The 19,948-nt window shown below is 47.3% G+C and overlaps 1 protein-coding gene across 1 annotated transcript in view; it reads right to left on the reverse strand.

Moving 5' to 3' along the window:
- LOC137313922 (E3 ubiquitin/ISG15 ligase TRIM25-like) overlaps window positions 1-19,948 on the reverse strand; it is a 29,998-nt gene that overhangs the window by 4,848 nt on the left and 5,202 nt on the right. The window contains exons 2-5 of the mRNA XM_067979643.1: window positions 19,067-19,162; window positions 18,144-18,374; window positions 10,471-10,493; window positions 9,307-9,515 (exon numbers count right to left, since the gene is read on the reverse strand). Coding sequence (XP_067835744.1) covers window positions 9,307-9,515; window positions 10,471-10,493; window positions 18,144-18,374; window positions 19,067-19,162 — 559 coding nt within the window. The remainder of the gene's footprint in view (window positions 1-9,306; window positions 9,516-10,470; window positions 10,494-18,143; window positions 18,375-19,066; window positions 19,163-19,948) is intronic.

Consider the following 19,948-nt stretch of genomic DNA (forward strand, 5'->3'; position numbering starts at 1 on the left):
CCCTGGCACTGTGCACACGTTCTCCCAGACACAATGGAGGGGATTCACCAGCACACAACACATCCCACAGACTCACAGTTACAGCCCCACAATCTCAGCACTGGCTGTACTGGGAATACACAGCTCACAGGAGTGTGTCCTGGGCTCTCTCCCTCCTGTTACTGTTCCATCCTAAATACAGGAGTGTGCCCCAGGCTCTCTCCCTCCCGTTACTGTCCCATCCTGAATACAGGAGTGTGGCCTGGACTCTCTCCCTCCTGTGACTGTCCCATCCTGAATACAGGAGTGTGCCCTGGGCTCTCTCCCTCCTGTGACTGTTCCATCCTCAATACAGGAGTGTGCCCTGGGCTCTCTCCCTCCTGTGACTGTCCCATCCTGAATACAGGAGTGTGCCCTGGGCTCTCTCCCTCCTGTTACTGTTCCATCCTCAATACAGGAGTGTGCCCTGGGCTCTCTCCCTCCTGTTACTGTCCCATCCTGAATACAGGAGTGTGCCCTGGGCTCTCTCCCTCCTGTTCCTGTTCCATCCTGAATACAGGAGTGTGCCCTGGGCTCTCTCCCTCCTGTTACTGTTCCATCCTCAATGCAGGAGTGTGCCCTGGGCTCTCTCCCTCCTGTTACTGTCCCATCCTGAATACAGGAGTGTGCCCTGGGCTCTCTCCCTCCTGTTACTAGTGTAGATGAAAACATAAAATTACAAAGCGATATTGATAGATCAGGTGAATGGGCAAAACTGTTGCAAATGGAATTCAATGTAGACAAATGTGAGGTCATCCACTTTGGATCAAAAAAGGATAGAACAGGGTACTTTCTAAATGGTAAAAAGTTAAAAACAGTGGATGTCCAAAGGGACTTCGGGGTTCAGGGACATAGATCATTGAAGTGTCCTGAACAGGTGCAGAAAATAATTAAGAAGGCTAATGGAATGCTGGCCTTTATATCTAGAGGACGAGAGTACAAGGGGGCAGAAGTTATGCTGCAGCTATACAAAACCCTGGTTTGACCGCACCTGGAGTACTGTGAGCAGTTCTGGGCACCGCACCTTCGGAAGGACATATTGGCCTTGGAGGGAGTGCAGCGTGGGTTTACTAGAATGATACCCAGACTGCAAGGTTTAAGTTACGAGGAGAGATTACACAAATTGGGGTTGTATTCTCTGGAGTTTCGAAGGTTAAGAGGTGATCTGATCGAAGTTTATAAGATATTAAGGGGAACAGATAGGGTGGATAGAGAGAAACTGTTTCCGCTGGTTGGGGATTCCAGGAGTTGGGGGCACAGTCTAAAAATTAGAGCCAGACTTTTCAGGAGCGAGATTAGAAAACATCTCTGCACACAAAGGGTGGTTGAAGTTTGGAACTCTCTTCCGCAAACGGCAATTGATACTAGCTCAATTGCTAAATTTAAATCTGAGATAGATAGCTTTTTGGCAACCAAAGGTATTAAGGGATATGGGCCAAAGGCAGGTATATGGAGTTAGATCACAGACCAGCCATGATCTTATCAAATGGCGGAGCAGGCACGAGGGGCTGAATGGCCTACTCCTGTTCCTATGTTCCTATGTACTGTTCCATCCTGAATACAGGAGTGTGCCCTGGGATCTCTCCCTCCTGTTACTGTTCCATCCTGCTCACAGCTCTCATTAAAGTCTCCATTAGTTTCCACACAGCAGTGAGAATTCAGTGGTGAATTGAGATGAATCTGATGTTCCTTCTGTACATGAAACTGTTGCTCCCTGTTCACTCTGAATTCACCAACACTCCCTCTGGCCCTGGGTCTCAGACTCGGACCAGTTCCGAGCTGCGAGGAGGGAACAGGTGCAGGAACTCGACCCTCGAATCCCTCGCACTAAACCCTGACTGAAGAAACATCACCGAGAAAAAAAAGGTTAAACAGAAATTATGAACAGTGTGATCCCCTGTGATATAAACACACCTTGGAATATTCCCACTCCCCCTGATCCCTGTCGACTGCTCGATGACTATCCCTAGGACAGGGACTGCCCCTGTTGAACTGATTCAACCCCCTCCCCGGAGCACAGATACTGACAGCCCTGTGAGGGACAGTGTCCCTTTAAGAGACACTCTGATTGACAGTGTGTAACCCCGCCCCTACCTGACCCATGGTGGGTGAAGCTTTGGCCCATTCCAGTGAGGAATGTTTAAAGCAGGTGTCACTGACGACTGAGGATTAATCTCAGGCTCCTGATCCACACACACAGGGACCTGAGATTAAAGTTCGGGGATGTTCCCAGCTGTCTGAACACAACTAACCCGACCTGCTAACTGGCCATAACTTTCCAAACATCCGTAGATACGGGGGGTGGTGCCAGAGGACTGGAGAATCACAAATGTTCCACCCTTGTTCAAAAGAGGGTGTAAGGATAAACCCAGCAACTATTGGCCAGTCAGTTTAATCTCAGTGGTGGGGAAACTTTTAGAACCGATAATCCGGGACAGAATTAACAGTCACTTGGTCAAGTGTGGATTGAATAGGGAAAGCCAGCACGGAATTGTCAAAGGCAAATCGTGTTTAACTGACCTGATAGAGCTTTTTGATGAGGTAACAGAGAGGGTAGATGAGGGTAATACAGTTGATGTGATGTATATGGACTTCCAAAAGGCATTTGATAAAGTGCCGCACGGTAGGCTTATCATAAAGATTGCGGCCCATGGAATAAAGGGGGCAGTGAAAACATGGATACAGAATTGGCTGAGTGACAGGAAACAGAGAGTAGTGGTGAACGGTTGTTTTTCGGACTGGAGGTTGGTGTACAGTGGTGTTCCCCAGGGGTTGGTGCTGGGACCACTACTTTTCTTGATAAATCTTCTTCTTTGGCAGTCCCTCAGGGTCGAGGATGACTTGCTTCCACTCCGGGAGGGTGGGTTCTGCGGTGGCTGAATAGTCCAATCCTGGAGCCGCAGACTCTGCCACAGGTGGGGCAGGTAGTGTTTGATAAGGTGGGTGGGTGAGACGCTCTGGATTCTGTGCGCTCTTTTTGCTGCTTACGCTTGGCCTCCGCGTGCTCCACTCGGTGACGCTCGAGGTAATTGGCACCTTTGTGGATGCTTCTTCTCAAGTTTGGGTGTTTTAGGGCAAGCGATTCCCACGTGTCAGTGGGGATGTTGTATTTTTTTAGGGAGGCTTTGAGAGTGTCCGTCTCGCGTTTCCTCTGCCCTCCTAGTGATCGCCTGCCATTGCGGAGCTCGGAGTAGAGCACTTGTTTAGGGAATCTTGTGTCGGGCATGCGGACAATGTGGCCCCGCCCATCGCAGCTGGTTGAGCGTGACCAGTGCCTCGATACTGGGGATATTAGCCTAGGAGAGAACGCTCACGTTGGTGCGTCTATCCCGCCAGTGGATTTGCAGGATTTTGCAGAGGCAACGTTGGTGATATCTCTCCAGTGATTTGAGGTGTCTGCTGTACATTGTCCATGTTTCTGATGTGTACAGGAGGGCGGGGACCACGGCTGCTCTGTAGACCATGAGTTTGGTGCTGGATTTGAGGTCTCGGTCTTCGAACACTCTGTTCCTCAGGTGTCACTGGCGCATTGGAGTCGATGTTGAATTTTATCATCGATGTCTGCTCGCACCGAGAGGAGGCTCCCGAGGTATGGGAAATGATCCACACTGTCCAGAGGCTCACCGTGGATCTTGATGGTCGGGGGGCAGTGTTGTGTGGCAGGAGCGGGCTGGGAGAGGACCGTTGTTTTCGGGATGTTTAGCCCGAGTCCCATTCTCTCATACACCTCGGTGAATGCATCGACGATGGTTTGTAGCTCGGCCTCTGAGTGTGCGCACACGCTGGCATCGTCTGCGTACTGCAGCTCGATGACAGAAGTTGGGGTGGTCTTGGTTCTGGCCTGGAGGTGTCGAAGGTTGAACAGTTTCCCGCTTGTCCTGTAGGTTAGCTCCACTCCGGCGGGGAGCTTCATGGTGATGGGGTGGAGTGTTGCAGTGAGGAAGATGGAGAAGAGCGTTGGTGCGATGACACAGCCCTGCTTGACCCCAGTTTGCACTCGTATTGGGTCTGTGGTGGATCCGTTGGTGAGGATCACGGCTCGCATGTCATCGTGGAGCAGGTGGAGAATGGTGACGAATTTCTGCGGGCAGCCGAATTTGAGGAGGATGCTCCACAATTCCTCACGGTTGACAGAGTCGAAGGCCTTTGCGAGATCGAAGAAGGCCATGTACAGAGGTTGATGCTGCTCCCTGCACTTTTCCTGGATTTGTCGCGCGCTAAAGATCATGTCCATTGTGCCTCTTGACGGGCGGAAGCCGCATTGAGACTCAGGGAGGAGCTCTTCGGCCACTGGAAGGAGGCGGTTGAGGAGGATTCTCGCGATGACCTTTCCCGTGGTGGACAGTAGGGAAATCCCTCTGTAATTTCCGCAGTCGGACCTATCTCCTTTCTTGAAGATGGTCACAATTACGGCGTCTCTGAGATCTCCCAGCATGCTCTCTTCCTTCCAGACAAGGGTGATAAGGTCGTGTATTCGTGTCAAGAGTGCCTCTCCACCGTGTTTTCGTACTTCAGCGGGGATTCCATCAGCACCGGGGACATTGTTGTTTTTCAGCTGTCGAATGGCTTTTTTGACATCACGGCGGGCTGGGGTTGTGCTGAGATGGTGGCGGGTCGCGTGTTGCGGGACGGTGTCGAGGGTACTTGTGTCGAGGACTGGGTCTTGGTTGAGGAGGTCCTCGACGTGCTCTCTCCAGCGGGCGTTGACTGCCTCTCTGTCTTTGATGAGCGCCTCTCCATGTTTGGCTCTCAGTGGGGTAGGTCCCTGGGTACTCGGACCGTGGATGGCTTTAATTGCGCTGAAGAAGCCGCGCACGTCGTGGTTGTCAGCGAGTTGCTGAGTCTCCTGCGCTCTTTCCACCCACCATCTGTTCTTTAGGTCACGGGTTCTTTGTTGCACCTCGGCCTTCAGTTGCCTGGAGGCTTGTTTCCTCTCACTCGAGTTTTGGTGGAGCTGCCAATTCATTTACGGTCTAAGAGATCCTGGATCTCCTGATCATTCTCGTCAAACCAGTCTTGGTGTTTCCTGGTCGAGAGACCGAGCGTCTCCTCGCAGGTGCTGACTATGGTGGCTTTTAGGGCGGACCAGACGCTGTGGGCACTCTGCGACTCTGGATCATTGGTCGTCGCCAGATTGGTTGTAAGGCGACGGCTGAGTTGGTCTTTCTTCTCAGGGTCTTTGAGTCCAGCGACATTAAGTCTCCTGCGGCAGAGTTTTTTCTGCCGCTGCCGGTTTGGGGCCAGGTTGATGGAGATGGTAGAGTGGATCAGTCGGTGGTCAGTCCAGCAGTCGTCGGCTCCAGGCATGGCGCGGGTGATGCGGACATCTTTGCGGTTCCTCGCTCGGACCATGATGTGGTCTATTAGGTGCCAGTGCTTAGAGCTACTTTCCTTGATATATATTCATGACTTGGGTGTAGAGGGGACAATTTCAAAATTTGCAGATGACACAAAACTTGGAAGGGTAGTAAACAATGAGGAGGATAGTGATAGACTTCAAGAGGTATAGACAGGCAGGTGGCCTGGGCGGACACGTGGCATGAAATTTAACGCAGAAAAATGCAAAGTGATACATTTTAGTAGGAAGAATGAGGAGAGGCAATATAAACTAGAGGGCACAACTCTAAAAGGGGTACAGGAACAGGGATGAGGGACTTTAGTTACGTGGATAGGCCAGAGAAGCTGGGGTTGTTCTCCTTGGAACAGAGATGGTTGCGAGGAGATTTGATAGAGGTATTCAAAATCATGAAGGGTCGAGACAGAGTAAATAGAGAGAAACTGTTCCCATTGGCGGAAGGGTCAAGAATGAGAGGACATAGATTTAAGGTGATTGGCAAAAGAACCAAAGGTGATATGAGGAAAAACTTTTTTACACAGCGAGTGGTTAGGATCTGGAATGCACGGCCCGAGGGGGTGGTGGAGGCAGATTCAATCATGGCCTTCAAAAGGGAACTGGATAACTACTTGAAAGGAAAAAATCTGCAGTGATACAGGGAAAGGGCAGGGGAACGGGACCAGCTGGATTGCTTTTGCATAGAGCCGGCGTGAACTCGATGGGCCGAATGGCCTCCTTCCGTGCTGTAACCTTTCGATGATTCTATACTGGCAGTCCCCTATAGAATCATAGAATCTTACAGCACAGAAGGAGGCCATTCAGCCCATCGTGCCTGTGCCGGCTCTTTGACCCACTTCCCCGCCCTTTCCACATAGCCCTGCAAATTTTTCCTTTTCAAGTATTTATCTGATTCCCTTTTGAAAGTTATTATTGAATCTGCTTCCACCGCCCTTTCAGGCAGCGCATTCCAGATCAGAACAACTCGCTGTGAAAGAAATTCTCCAAATCTCCCCTCTGGTTCTTTTGCTGTTTACCTTAAATCTGTGTCCTCTGGTTACCGACCCTCCTGCCATTGGAAACAGTTTCTCCCTCTCTACTCTATGAAAATCACTCAAAATTTTGAACTCCGCTATTAAATCTGCCCTTAACCTTCTCTGCACTCAGGATAAATGAGCAGATAATGGAGAGCAAGTTGGCAACAAAACAGAAAACAGAGAGTAGGGATTAAGGGTAGTTACTCAGACTGGCAAAAGGTGGGAAGTGGTGTTCCACAGGGATCGGTGCTGGGACCACTGTTGTTCACAATTTACATTAATGATTTGTATTCGGGAATCGGAAGCACAATTTCAAAATTTGCGGACGACACCAAATTGGGGGGTGTGGTTAGTACAAAGGAAGAATGTGACAAAATACAAGAGGACATTAATAAACTTACAGAGTCGGCTGTAATTGGCAAATTAATTGCAATATAGATAAGTGTGAGGTGGTGCATTTTGGTAGGAAGAATAAAGAGGCCACAAACTGCTTGTTCAATAAGAGTCTAAATGGGGTAGAGGAGCAAAGGGATCTGGGGGTACAGACACACAAATCACTAAAAGCAGCGACACAGGTTAATCAGGCCATAAAAAGGCAAATCAAGCACTGGGGTTCATTTCTAGATGGGTAGAATTGAAAAGCAAAGAAGTTATGTTAAACTTATATAGAATCTTGGTTAGACCACACTTGGAGTATTGTGAACAGTTCTGGTCTCCATATTATAAATAGTATATAGAGGCATTGGAGAGGGTGCAAAAAAAGATTCACAAGGATGATATCAGAACTGAGAGGATAAACTTATCAGGAAAGGCTGAACAGGCTGGGATTCTTTACTCTAGAAAAGAGAAGGCTGAGGGGCGACCTGATCGAGGTTTTTAAGATAATGAAAGGGTTTGATAGGGTAGACGTAGAGAAAATGTTTCCACTTGTGGGGGAGTCCAAAACTAGAGGTCATAAGTACAAAATAGTCGCTAATAAATCCAATAGGGAATTCAGGAGAAACCTCTTTCCCCAGAGAGTGGTGAGAATGTGGAACTCACCACCACAAGGAGCAGTTCAGGCAAATAGCACAGATGTATTGAAGGGAAAGCTCGATAAACACATGATGGAGAAAGGAATAGAAGGGTATCCTGATTGGGTGAGATGAAGTAGGGAGAGGGGAGGCCCGTGTGGAGCATAAACTCCGGCATGGACCAGTTGGGCCGAATGGCCTGTTTCTGTGCTGTAGACTTGATGTAACTCGATGTAAAGAGAACAATCCCAGTTTCTCTCATCTCTCCACATAACTGAGGTCCCTCATCCCTGTACCATTCCAGGACATCTCCTCTGCACCCTCTCCAAGGCCTCGACATCAATAGCATTACATAGAATGTACAGCACAGAAACAGGCCATTCGGCCCAACTGGTCCATGCTGGTGTTATGCTCCACACGAGCCTCTTCCCTCCGACTTGATTTAACCCTTTCAGTGTATCCTTCTATTCCTTTCCCCCTCATGTGTTTATCGAGCTTCCCCTTAAATGTATCTGTGTCTTCACCTCAACTATTCCATGTGGGAGCGAGTTCCACATTCTCACCACTTTCTCAGTGAAGAAGATTCTCCTGAGTTCCCTATTGGATTTATTAGTGACTATCTTATATTTATGACCCCTAGTTTTGGTCTCCCCACAAGTGTAAACATCTTCCTTACGTCTACCCTATCAAACCCTTTCATAATCTGAAAGACCTCTATCAGGTCACCCCTCAGCCTTCTCTTTTCGAGAGAAAAGAGCCCCAGCCTATTCAACCTTTCCTGATGGGTATAATCTCGCAGTTCTGGTATCATCCTTGTGAATCTTTTTTGCACATTATTCAGTGCCTCTGGATCCTTTTTCTAATATGGAGACCAGAACTGTGCACCGTACTCCAAGTGTGGTCTATCCAAGGTACATGGAGACCAGAACAGTGCACAGTATAGAATCATAGAAAAGTTACGGCACAGAAGGAGGCTATTCGGCCCATCGTGTCCACGCCGACCGAAAATGAGCCACCCAGCGTAATCCCACTTTCCAGCACTTGGCCCGTAGACTTGTAGTTACGACACTTCAGGTGCACATCCTGGTACTTTTTAAAATGAGTTGAGGGTTTCTGCCTCTACCACCCTCTCAGGCAGTGAGTTCCAGACCCCCATCGCCATTGGGTGAAATTGTTTTCCTCAGCTCCTGTCTAATCCTTCTACCAATCAGTTTAATCTATGTCCCCTGGTTATTGACCTCTCTGCTCAGGGAAACAGGTCCTTCCTATCCACTCTATCAAGCCTTCTCATAATTTTGTACACCTCAGCCTCCTCTGTTCCAAAGAGAACAACCCCAGCCTGTCCAATCTTTCCCTTGAGCGAAAATTCTCCAGTCCTGGCAACATCCTTGTAAATCTCCTCTGTACTCTCTCCAGTGCAATTACATCCTTCCTGTGATGTGGAGACCGGAACTGTGCACAGTGCTCCAAGTGTGGTCTAACCAAGGTATATGGAGACCAGAACTGTGCACAGTGCTCCAAGTGAGGTCCAACCAAGATATATGAAGACCGGAACTGTGCACAGTGCTCCAAGTGAGGTCTAACCAAGGTATATGGAGACCAGAACTGTGCACAGTGCTCCAAGTGAGGTCTAACCAAGGTATATGGAGACCAGAACTGTGCACAGTGCTCCAAGTGTGGTCTAACCAAGGTTTGATACAAGTTTAACATAACTTCCCCACTTCTCCATTCAGATGTCCTCAGTGCACACCGCCTTCCTCCTCTTTCAGTCCAATCAGTATATTGATCGTAATCCCTTTGGAAATCTTATTTTAATGATTCAATAACAGTTTCTTCATGTCTCAGACAAGCCCAGCCAACAGCAATCATCTCTAACCTGAGGGCTTTAATCTAAGTGCCTCCTCACCTCTTGAAATTCTTAACCTTGACATCTCTCCTAAAGTGTGGTGCCCAGAATTGGAGAAAAGCTGCACGTTTTTCCTTATCATTCCCAATATGTCTGAGTGGTACTTTTCCGATCCATTCAGCCTCTTCTGGATAAGTTCAGATATATTGGACAGGTTCAGGGTGAGCGCTGGAACATCTGGGTCTGTGACTCTCTGAGTCTCAGTCACTCTGTAATGAAAGAGGAGAGAATGTTTTTATCAGTGGGGACATTTCAGATCAGAAACCCAAAGGGGAACGAGTGATCAGTGCAACAACCTGCACCCCTTCTAATGCTCGTACTGACACCCCGCAGCAACCCATCCTGAGAAAGGCAGAATCCCGGGATTTGCAGTCTCCCTGCATTCACACTGATCTCCACACGAGCAGTGGGATCCTGGTTTGCTGTCACTTCAGCTCAGTTTGTGATTTTCAAAGCCGTCTGTGTTCAGTCCAGTTTCTCTGTACTGGAGCCCTTATCTTTCTATTATTAATTATTATTATTATCCCGAGGGTCTCCAGTCTGTGCTCCCCCCTCTCTGCAGGAACACACTCACTACGATCATGTGAAGTGAGGAGAGGAGAAGGAACAGCCTCCCAGGGACCTGGGATCGGTGGGATTCCCTCACAGAGTGTCCAGTCACACTGACATTACTGGGACATTTCAGCACACACTCATTTCTCTGTTAGTGGATAGAATGAGCCAATCACAAGACATTTTACTGTCACTCTGACACTGGGGCCTGCCCCTCTCCTCATTTCTCCATGGGCTGGTTGATAGAACAAGCCAATCACACAGCACTTACTGACCCAATGGAATAAAGCTGTCACTGACACACATGGAGCCTTTAGGAAGCCTCGGTTAGATACAGGTCACTGCAGGTTTCTCTCACTCTCAATTCCTGTCTAACAGGTTCCTGAGAAGCTCGACACACCGATGGAACAGCCCATCTCACTCCCATTTCCCACAGGCTGCCTGAGCCAAGAACCCCTCAAACCACAGTTAAACATCACTCAATATTCACCCCATTTGAAAGCCCCTGATCTGGGGAGGTTTCCAAGCGGTGATTCTACTTTCACTCTTCTCCCAGATACAGGTGAAGGTTCCCTATCAGCAGCAGGTACTGTATGACTGAGAGGAACTTACCTGGAAAGGAGCTGCTTCGAGTTCTGTGAATAAAGAGAGGAGATCAAATCAGTCAATAGAATCATAGAATCATACTGCACAGGAGGAGGCCATTCGGCCCATTGTGCCTGTGCCGGCTCTTTGAAAGAGCTATCCAATTAGTCCCACTCCCCCTGCTCTTTCCCCATAGGCCTGCAAATTTTTCCCCTTCAAGTATTTATCCAATTCCCTTTTGAAAGTTATTATTGAATCTGCTTCCACCGCCCTTTCAGGCAGCGCATTCCAGATCAGAACAACTCATTCTGTAAATACAATTCTCCTCATGCTGCCTCTGGTGCTTCTACCAATTACCTTAAATCTGTGTCCTCTGGTTACCGACCCTCCTGCCAGTGGTAACAGTTTCTCCTTATTTACTGTATCGAAACCCTTCATGATTTGAACACCTCTATTAAATCTCCCCTTAACCTTCTCTGCTCTAAGGAGAACAATCCCAGTTTCTCCAGTCTCTCCACATAACTAAAGTCCCTCATCCCTGGTCCCATTCCAGTAAATCTCCTCTGCACCCTCTATAAGGCCTTCACATCCTTCCTAAAGTGCGGTGCGCAGAATTCGACACAATACTCCAGCTGGGACCTAACCATGTGATTTATAAAGGTTTAGAATAACTTCCTTGCTTTTGTACTCCAAGCCTGTTTATAAAGCCCAGGATCTCGTATTCTTTTTTTTAACAGCTTGATCAAATTGTCCTGATCACCTTCAAAGATTTCTGTTGATGATTCCCCAGATCTCTCTGTTCCTGCACCCCCTTTAAAATTGGACCATTTAGTTTATATTGCCTCTCCTCATTTTTCCTTCCAAAATGCATCACTTCACACTTCTCTGTGTTAAATTGCATCTGCCATGTGTCCGCCCATTTCACCAGTCTGTCCATGTCCTCCTGAAGTCTGTTACTATCCTCCTCACTGTTTACTACATTTCCAAGCTTTGTGTCAGCCACAAACATTGAAATTATGTTCCATATACCCAAGTCCAGGTCATTAATATATATCAAAAAGAGCAGTGGTCCTAATACTGACCCCTGGGGAACACCACTGTAAACTTCCTTCCAATCTGAAAAACAACCGTTCACCACTACTCTCTGCTTTCTGTCCCTGAGCCAATTTTGTATCCACGCTGCCACTGTCCCTTTAATCCCATGGGCATTAATTTTGCTAATAAGTCTTTTATGTGGGCTGCAGAAAAATGCGAAGTGATGCATTTTGGTAGGAAGAACGAGGAGAGGCAATATAAACTAGAGGGCACAACTCTAAAGGGTTACAGGAAGAGAGATCTGGGGGTTTATGTGCACAAATCATTGAAGGTGGCAGGGCAGGTTGAGAAAGTGGTTTGAAAAAGCATACGGGATCCTGGGCTTTACAAATAGAGGCACAGAGCACAAAAGTATGGAAGTCATGATGACCCTTTCTAAAACACTGGAGTATTGTGTCCAGTTCTGGGCACCACTCTTTAGGAAAGATGTGAAGGCCTTAGAGAGGGTGCAGAAGAGATTTACTAGAATGATTCCAGGGATGAGGGGCTTTAGTTACGTGGATAGACTGGAGAAGCTGGGGTTGTTCCCCTTGGAACAGAGATGGTTGCGAGGAGATTTGATAGAGGTATTCAAAATCATGAAGGGTCCAGACAGAGTAAATAGAGAGAAACTGTTCCCATTGGCGGAAGGGTCAAGAACCAGAGGACATAGATTTAAGGTGATTGGCAAAAGAACCAAAGGTGACATGAGGAAAAACTTTTTTACACATCGAGTGGTTCTGATCTGGAATGCACTGCCCGAGGGGGTGGTGGAGGCAGATTCAATCATGGCCTTCAAAAGGGAACTGGATAACTACTTGAAAGGAAAATATTGCAGGGCTACAGGGAAAGGGTGGGGGAGTGTTACTCGCTGGATTGCTCTTGCATCGAGCCGGCGTGGGCTCGATGGGCTGAATGGCCTCCTTCCGTGCTGTAACCTTTCTACGAATCGATGATTCTATGATTTATCATATGTCTTCTGAAAGTCCATATACACAACATCAACTGCACAACCTTCATCAGATCTCTCATTATTTTTAAATAATAGAATCATAGTATGATATAGCACAGAAAGAGGCCATTCAGCCCATCGTGTCTGTGCTGGCTCTTTGGTAGAGCTATCAAATTAGCCTGACTCCCCCGCTCTTTCCCCATAGCCCTGTAAATTTTACCCCAAGTATTTATCCAATTCCCTTTTGAAAGTTATTATTGAATCTGCTTCCACCGCCCTTTCAGGCAGCACATTCCAGATCATAACAACTCGCTGTGTAAAAAGAATTCTCCTCTTCTCACCTGATTCTTTTCCGATCATCTTAAATACAGAACTTTATAAGACCATAAGAGATAGGAGCAGGAGTCGGCCATTCGGCCCCTTGAACCTGCTCCGCCATTTAATGAGATCATGGCTGATCTGATTTTTACCTCAACTCCACTTTCCCGCCCTTTCCCCATATCCTTTGACTCCCTTGCTGATCAAAATTTGTCCAACTCAGCCTTGAATGTATTCAATGACTCAGCCTCCACAGCTTTTTGGGGTAAAGAATTCCAAAGATTCACGACCCTCTGGGAGAAGAAATTCCTCCTCATTTCCGTCTTAAACGGGCGACCCCTTATTCTGAGACCAAGCCCCCTAGTTTTAGATTCCCCCATGAGGGGTAACATCCTCTCAGCATCTACCTTATCGAGTCTCCTCAGAATCTTGTGTGTTTCAATAAGATCTCCTCTCATTCTTCGAAACTCCAATGAGTACAGACCCAACCTGTTCAATCTTTCCTCATAGGACAAACCTTCCATACCTGGAATCAAACTAGTGAACCTTCTCTGAACTGCCTCCAATGCAAATATGTCTTTCCTTAAATAAGGGCACCAGAACTGTACGCAGTACTCCAGGTGTGGTCTCACCAGCACCCTGTACAGTTGTAGCATGACTCCCCTGCTTTGATACTCCATCCCCCTAGAAGTAAAGGCCAACCTTCTGCCACTGGAAACAGTTTCTCCCTATTTACTCTATCAAAACCCTTCATGATTTTGAACACCTCTGTTAAATCTCCTGTTAACCTTCTCTGCTCGAAGGAGAACAATCCCAGTTTCTTCAGTCTCTCCACATAACTGAAGTCCCTCATCCCTGGTCCCATTCCAGTAAATCTCCTCTGCACCCTCTCAAAGGCCTTGACATCCTTCCTAAAGTGCGGTGCCCAGAATTGGACACAATACTCCAGCTGGGGCCTGACCAGTGATTTATAAAGGTTTAGAATAACTTCTTTGCTTTTGTAATCTATGCCACTGTTTATAAAGCCAAGGATCCTGGGTACTTTTTTTAAACAGCCTTCTCACCTTGTCCTGTCACCTTGAAAGATTTGTGTACGTACACCCCCCGGTCTCTCTGTTCCTGCACCCTCTTTAAAATTGTACCATTTAGTTTATTTTGCCTCACCTCATTCTTCCCACCAAAATACATCACTTCACACTTCTTTGCATTAAATTGCATCTGCCATGTTTCTGCCCATTTCACCAGTCTGTCTCTGTCCTCCTGAAGTCTGTTACTATCCTTCACATCGTTTACTACATTTCCGAGTTTCGTGTCATCTGCAAACTTTGAAATTATACCCTCTGCACCCAAGTCCAGGTCATTAATATATATCAAAAAGAGCAATGGTCCTAATACTGACCCCTGGGGAACACCACTGTAAACTTCCCTCCAGTCTGAAAAACAACCGTTCACCACTACTCTCTGCTTTCTGTCTCTGAGCATATTTCGTGTCCACGCTGCCACTGTCCCTTTAATCCCATGGGCTTCAATTTTGCTCACAAGTTTTCATCGAAGAATTCAATCAAGTTAGTCCGACACGATTTGCCTTTAATAAATCTGTGTTGTCTGTTGTTTATTATCCCATTTTCTTCCAAGTGACAATTAATTTTGTCTCAGATTATTGTCTCTTGAAATTTCACCACCATCGACGTTAGGCTGATTGGCCTGTAGTTGCCGGGTTTATCCCTCTCCCCTTTTTTGAACAGAGGTGTAACATTTGCAATCCTCCAGTCCTCTGGCAACATTCCCATATCCAAGGAGGATTGAAATATTGTGGCCAGAGCCTCCACTATTTCCACCCTTACTTCCCTCAGCAAACTCGGATGCATCCCACCCGGACCGGGTGACTTTTCTACTTTGAGCGCTGCCAACCCTTTTAGTACTTCCTCTTTATCTATTTTAATCCTCTCCAGTTTCTCTACCCCCTCGTCCTTTACTGGAAGATTGGCAGCATCCTCTTCTTTACTGAAGACCAATGCAAAGTATTCATTTAGTACCTCAGTCATTCCCTCTGCCTCCACAAGAAGATTTCCTTTTTAAGAACATAAGAAACAGGAACAGGAGTAGGCCATTCGGCCCCTCGAACCTGCTCCGCCATTCAATAAGATCATGGCTGATCTTCGACCTCAACTCCACTTTCCCGCCCGATCCCCATATCCCTTGATTCCCCGAGAGTCCAAAAATCTATCCATCTCATCCTTGAATATGTTCAATGACTGAGCATCCACAGCCCTCAGGGGTAGAGAATTCCAAAGATTCACAACACTTAGTGAAGAAATTTTACCTCATCTTGGTCCTAAATAGGCTAATTTCTCCTTATCTTGAGACTATGCCCTCTAGTTCTAGACTCTCAGCATCTACCCTGTCGAGCCTCTCAGAATCTTATATGTTTCAATGAGATCATCTCTCATTCTTCTAAAATCCACTGACTATAAACTCATTCTACTCAATCGCTCCTCATAAGACAACCCTCTGACCCCAGGAATCAATCTGGTGAACCTTTGTTGAACAACTGTAACCTTCCTTTGGTACGGAGACCAAAACTGTACATAATTAGTCTCTCACCTTTTAAAAAATATTCTGCTTTCCTATTCTTCCTGCCAAAGTGGATAATTTCACATTTCCCCACATTATACTCCACCTGCCACCGTCTCGCCCATTCACTTAACCTGTCTATATCCATTTGCAGCCTCTTTGCATCCTCCTCACAGCTTACTTTCCCACCGATCTTTGTATTGTCAGCAAACTTGTATACATTACACTCGGTCCACTAATCTAATCATTGATATAGATTGTAAACAGCTGAGGCCCAAGCACTGATCCTAGTGGCACCCCACTAGTTATAACCTGTCAGCCCGAAAATGACCCGTTTATTCCTACTCTCTGTTTTCTGTCCGTCAAGCAATCCTCAATCCATGCTAATATATTACCCCCAATCACATGAGCCCTAATCTTCTGTGGCACCTTATCAAATGCCTTTTGAAAATCCAAATATACTACATCTACCAGTTCCCCCATATCTACCCTGCTAGTTACACCCATTAAAAGCTCTAATAGATTTGTCAAACACAAGTTCCCTTTCAAAAACCGTGCTGACTCTGCCTAATCATATTACGATTTTCTAAGTGCCCTGTTACTACGTCCTTAATAATAGATTCTAGGATTTTCTCTACCACTGATGTCAGGCTAACTGGCCTATAGGTCCCTGTTTTCTCTCTCTCTTCTATCTTGAATACGGGGTTACATTTGCCACCTTCCAATCAACAGGTACCGTTCCAGAATCTAGGGAATTCTGGAAGATCAAAACCAATGCATCCACTATCTCTGCAGTCACCTCTTTCAAAACCCTACGATGTAGGCCATCAGGTCCAGGGGATTCATCAGCTTTTAGTCCCATTAATTTCTCCAGTACTTTTTCTTTACTAATCATAATTACTTTAAGTTCCTCACTCTCATTAGACCCTTGGTTCCCCACTATTTCTGGTATGTTTTTGTCTCTTCAACTGTGAGGACAGATACAAAATATTAATTTAACGTCTCTGCCATTTCCTTAATCCCCATTATAATTTCTCCTGTCTCTGCCTCTAAGTGACCCATGTTTACTTTAACTAATCTCTTCCTTGTTACACACCTGTAGAAGCTCTTACAATCTGTTTTTATATTTCTTGCTAGTTTACTTTCATATTCAATTTTCTCCCTCTGCATCAATTTCTTGGTCATCCCTTGTTGATTTCTAAAACCCTCCAAATCCTCGGGCTTACTGCTCTTTTTGGTAACATTGTAAGCCTCTTCTTCTAATCTAATACCATCCTTAACTTCTCTAGAAAGCCACGGTTGGATCACTTTTCCTGTGGAGTTTTATGGTCCTTCATCGGCCCCACCTTTCCTTTAACCACCCTTTTACACTTTGTAAGTCTCTAAAAGACTTTATGTTACCCGCTAATCTTTTCTCATACATTATCTTTGCCCCTTTCATTTCCTTTTTCAGTTCTCCTCTGCACTCTCTGTATTCTGTTTGATTCTCTACTGTGATTGCTGTCTATTATGAACCTGACATTTATCATAAGCCTCCTTTTTATGTTTCATTTTAATCTCTATTTCTTCAATCATCCAAGGAGCTCTAGCTCTGGATGCCCTTCCTTTCCCCCTCACAGAAATGTCTCTAGTCTGTAGCCGAACTATCTCCTCTTTGAAGGCCTCCCATTGCTCATTTACTGTTTTACCTGCCAACCTTTGTTTCCAACCCACCTGGGCCAGATCCCTTTTCAACTCACAGAAATTAGCCCTCCTCCAGTTGTGTATTTTCACGTTTGATTGTTTCTTGTCCTCTTCCATTACTTTCTAAACCTAATGATATTGTGATCACTGTTTCCCAAACGCTCCCTCACTGAAATGTGCTCCACTTGCCCCACTTCATTCCCCAGAACTAGATCCAGCACTGCTTCCTTCCTCATTGGACTGGAAACATATTGAAGAAAGTTCTCCTGAACACATTTGAGGAATTCCTCCCCCTCTTTGCCCTTTACTCTGTTTTTCCCCCAGTCGATATTCGGATAATTGAACTGCCCCATTATCACTATTCAATTGTTAAAACAACAAACAAATCAAAACCCAATGAAACCAAACCGTGAATTTGGGATTGAGAGTAAAGAGTTCAGTGTATAACAGTAGGTGGGGCCAGTCACAGGAATGGGGAATAATCCAACATTTCACTGCACTCCATCCTGGGGCAGCACCAACACTCCTGGGGCAGGGCTGAGGGGGCAGCACCAACACTCCTGGGGCAGGGCTGAGGGGGCAGCACCAACACTCCTGGGGCAGGGCTGAGGGGGCAGCACCAACACTCCTGGGGCAGGGCTGAGGGGGCAGCACCAACACTCCTGGGGCAGGGCTGAGGGGGCAGCACCAACACTCCTGGGGCAGGGCTGAGGGGGCAGCACCAACACTCCTGGGGCAGGGCTGAGGGGGCAGCACCAACACTCCTGGGGCAGGGCTGAGGGGGCAGCACCAACACTCCTGGGGCAGGGCTGAGGGGGCAGCACCAACACTCCTGGGGCAGGGCTGAGGGGGCAGCACCAACACTCCTGGGGCAGGGCTGAGGGGGCAGCACCAACACTCCTGGGGCAGGGCTGAGGGGGCAGCACCAACACTCCCGGGGCAGGGCTGAGGGGGCAGCACCAACACTCCTCGGGCAGGGCTGAGGGGGCAGCACCATTGCTGGGCCCCACCAACAATCTTCAAACAATTCAGCCCTCTCACCAGCCTCACAGAAACGCCCCATTCCCCAGACATGACCCTGTTTATATTGAAGATGTACCTGAATAAAGGAGAGAGGGTCCCTCTGTTCCAGACTCTGGTATTCTCCATCTATTAATGTCATCTGTTCCATCCTCTTGTTTAATGCTTCAGAACAGCTTCTAATCTGTGAGAGAGCTCGGAGCCCCTCCTCATCGATCAGTTTCAGTGCGTATTCTTCATCTTCTTCCAGCTGTCTCCTCCAGTCAGAGTAGCTCTTCGATAGCTTTCCTTTCAGCTCATTGATTCGTGTCTGAAACCCAAACCAACTCTCATTACAAACGGCCCTTCCACACAGCTCTTACCCTGAGCACACGGCACTTTCCAGGGACGGGACAGTTTGTTTCGATCACTACTCGATCACCCGTTAAAGATAGACAAGCAGTGGGGGGTGTCTACTGGGAGAGAAAGCAGAGTTTAACGAGTGTTGCCTTGAGCCTTGAGTTTAAAAGAAAGAGCACTGTATTTAGACTGTGTATGGCACTGCCACCTGGTCCATCCACACCTGGAGTGATGGGTCCAGTTTTGGTGCCCACACCTGGTGAAGGAGATCAAGACTCTGGAGAGGACGGTGGCCAGAATGACACGTAGTCTGATGGATTTAATTCTGAGGATCGTCTCCAAGAGGGAGGGTCATTTAGAGAAAGGCAGGCCGAGAGGGACAGGATTGAGGTTTTTAAAATGATGGAGGGATTATTGACTCACTGGTTGGGTGAGGTATTGAGATGGATCGGGATGGTAGGACCAGAGGGTCTGTGTATAAAATCCATAGGCACAGAGTTAGGTTAGACGCCAGAGTCCTTGATCTCTGGAACAGACTCCCTGAACATGTGGGGGGTTTGGAGTCACTCCCACCCTTTAAAAGGGAGCTGGGGAGGAATTTCCCAGAGTTTTTCCTGAATTAGTTGCAGATTCCAGAGTAAATCCAGTCCCACTTTTCCCTACCTTCATTTCAGCTTCTGATCTCTCCAAGTCTCGCTGTTTGCTGGAACAATTCTGCTGGACTCCCCGAAGCCTCTCGATTTCTCTCTCCAATTCTTCCTGTAAAGGCAATTGGAAAGTTTTCAAAAGGGATTCAAACTGGAATTTAAAGGGGAAATGATTCCGTTCCAGGAGTGACCCCACTGGGTGTGGATAGAAAGTGGTTTGGGGGATTCTCAGTGTCTGGGCCCTGAGCAGAAATATTCCCTTCTGTGGCTCTCAGTAAAGAGGCGCTCCCTGCCCTGTATAAACTGAGTGACCACACACACCGGCTTCTTTTCACACTGACACACCGTGTGCTGCATTTTCACACGGACTCAGTTCCTCCATTTCCAGGAATCAGCCGAGGGGAAAGGGAGACAGACTCAGTCACACCAGCATTTCTCAAACACCAATTCCCTCTTGTTGTGAGAAACAGTTTCTCCCCCCAGCCCCTGAGTCACCCCCCGTGGGTGTCCCTCACTCCCCCCACCGGTGATGGTCCTCTCCCTGATGGTCAGATGGCAGAATACCCCAGTGTTACACAGGGCTCCAACATGCTCTGCTCTACAGCCCTATGCCATGGAGTGCCAGTTCTCACAGGTGCCCACACTGTGAATTACTGAGCTCCACAATGCCCTCACCAGGAGGGGCTGAGTGTGGGTGAGGGGCAGTCACCCTGGGTCACTCTCACACCCCTCCCAGTGCCCACCCTGTTCTCTCAGACAGACTGTAAGAGAAAGGGGAGGGAGCAAATCTGACTGACAAAAAATAACTAGCAGTAAACATAGAAACATAGAAAATAGGAGCAAGAGTCGGCCATTCAGCCATTCAAAATGATCATGGCTGATCGTCTAACTCAGTACC

Source organism: Heptranchias perlo, unplaced genomic scaffold, assembly GCF_035084215.1.
Source record: "Heptranchias perlo isolate sHepPer1 unplaced genomic scaffold, sHepPer1.hap1 HAP1_SCAFFOLD_490, whole genome shotgun sequence".
In the NCBI taxonomy this organism is placed as follows: domain Eukaryota; kingdom Metazoa; phylum Chordata; class Chondrichthyes; order Hexanchiformes; family Hexanchidae; genus Heptranchias; species Heptranchias perlo.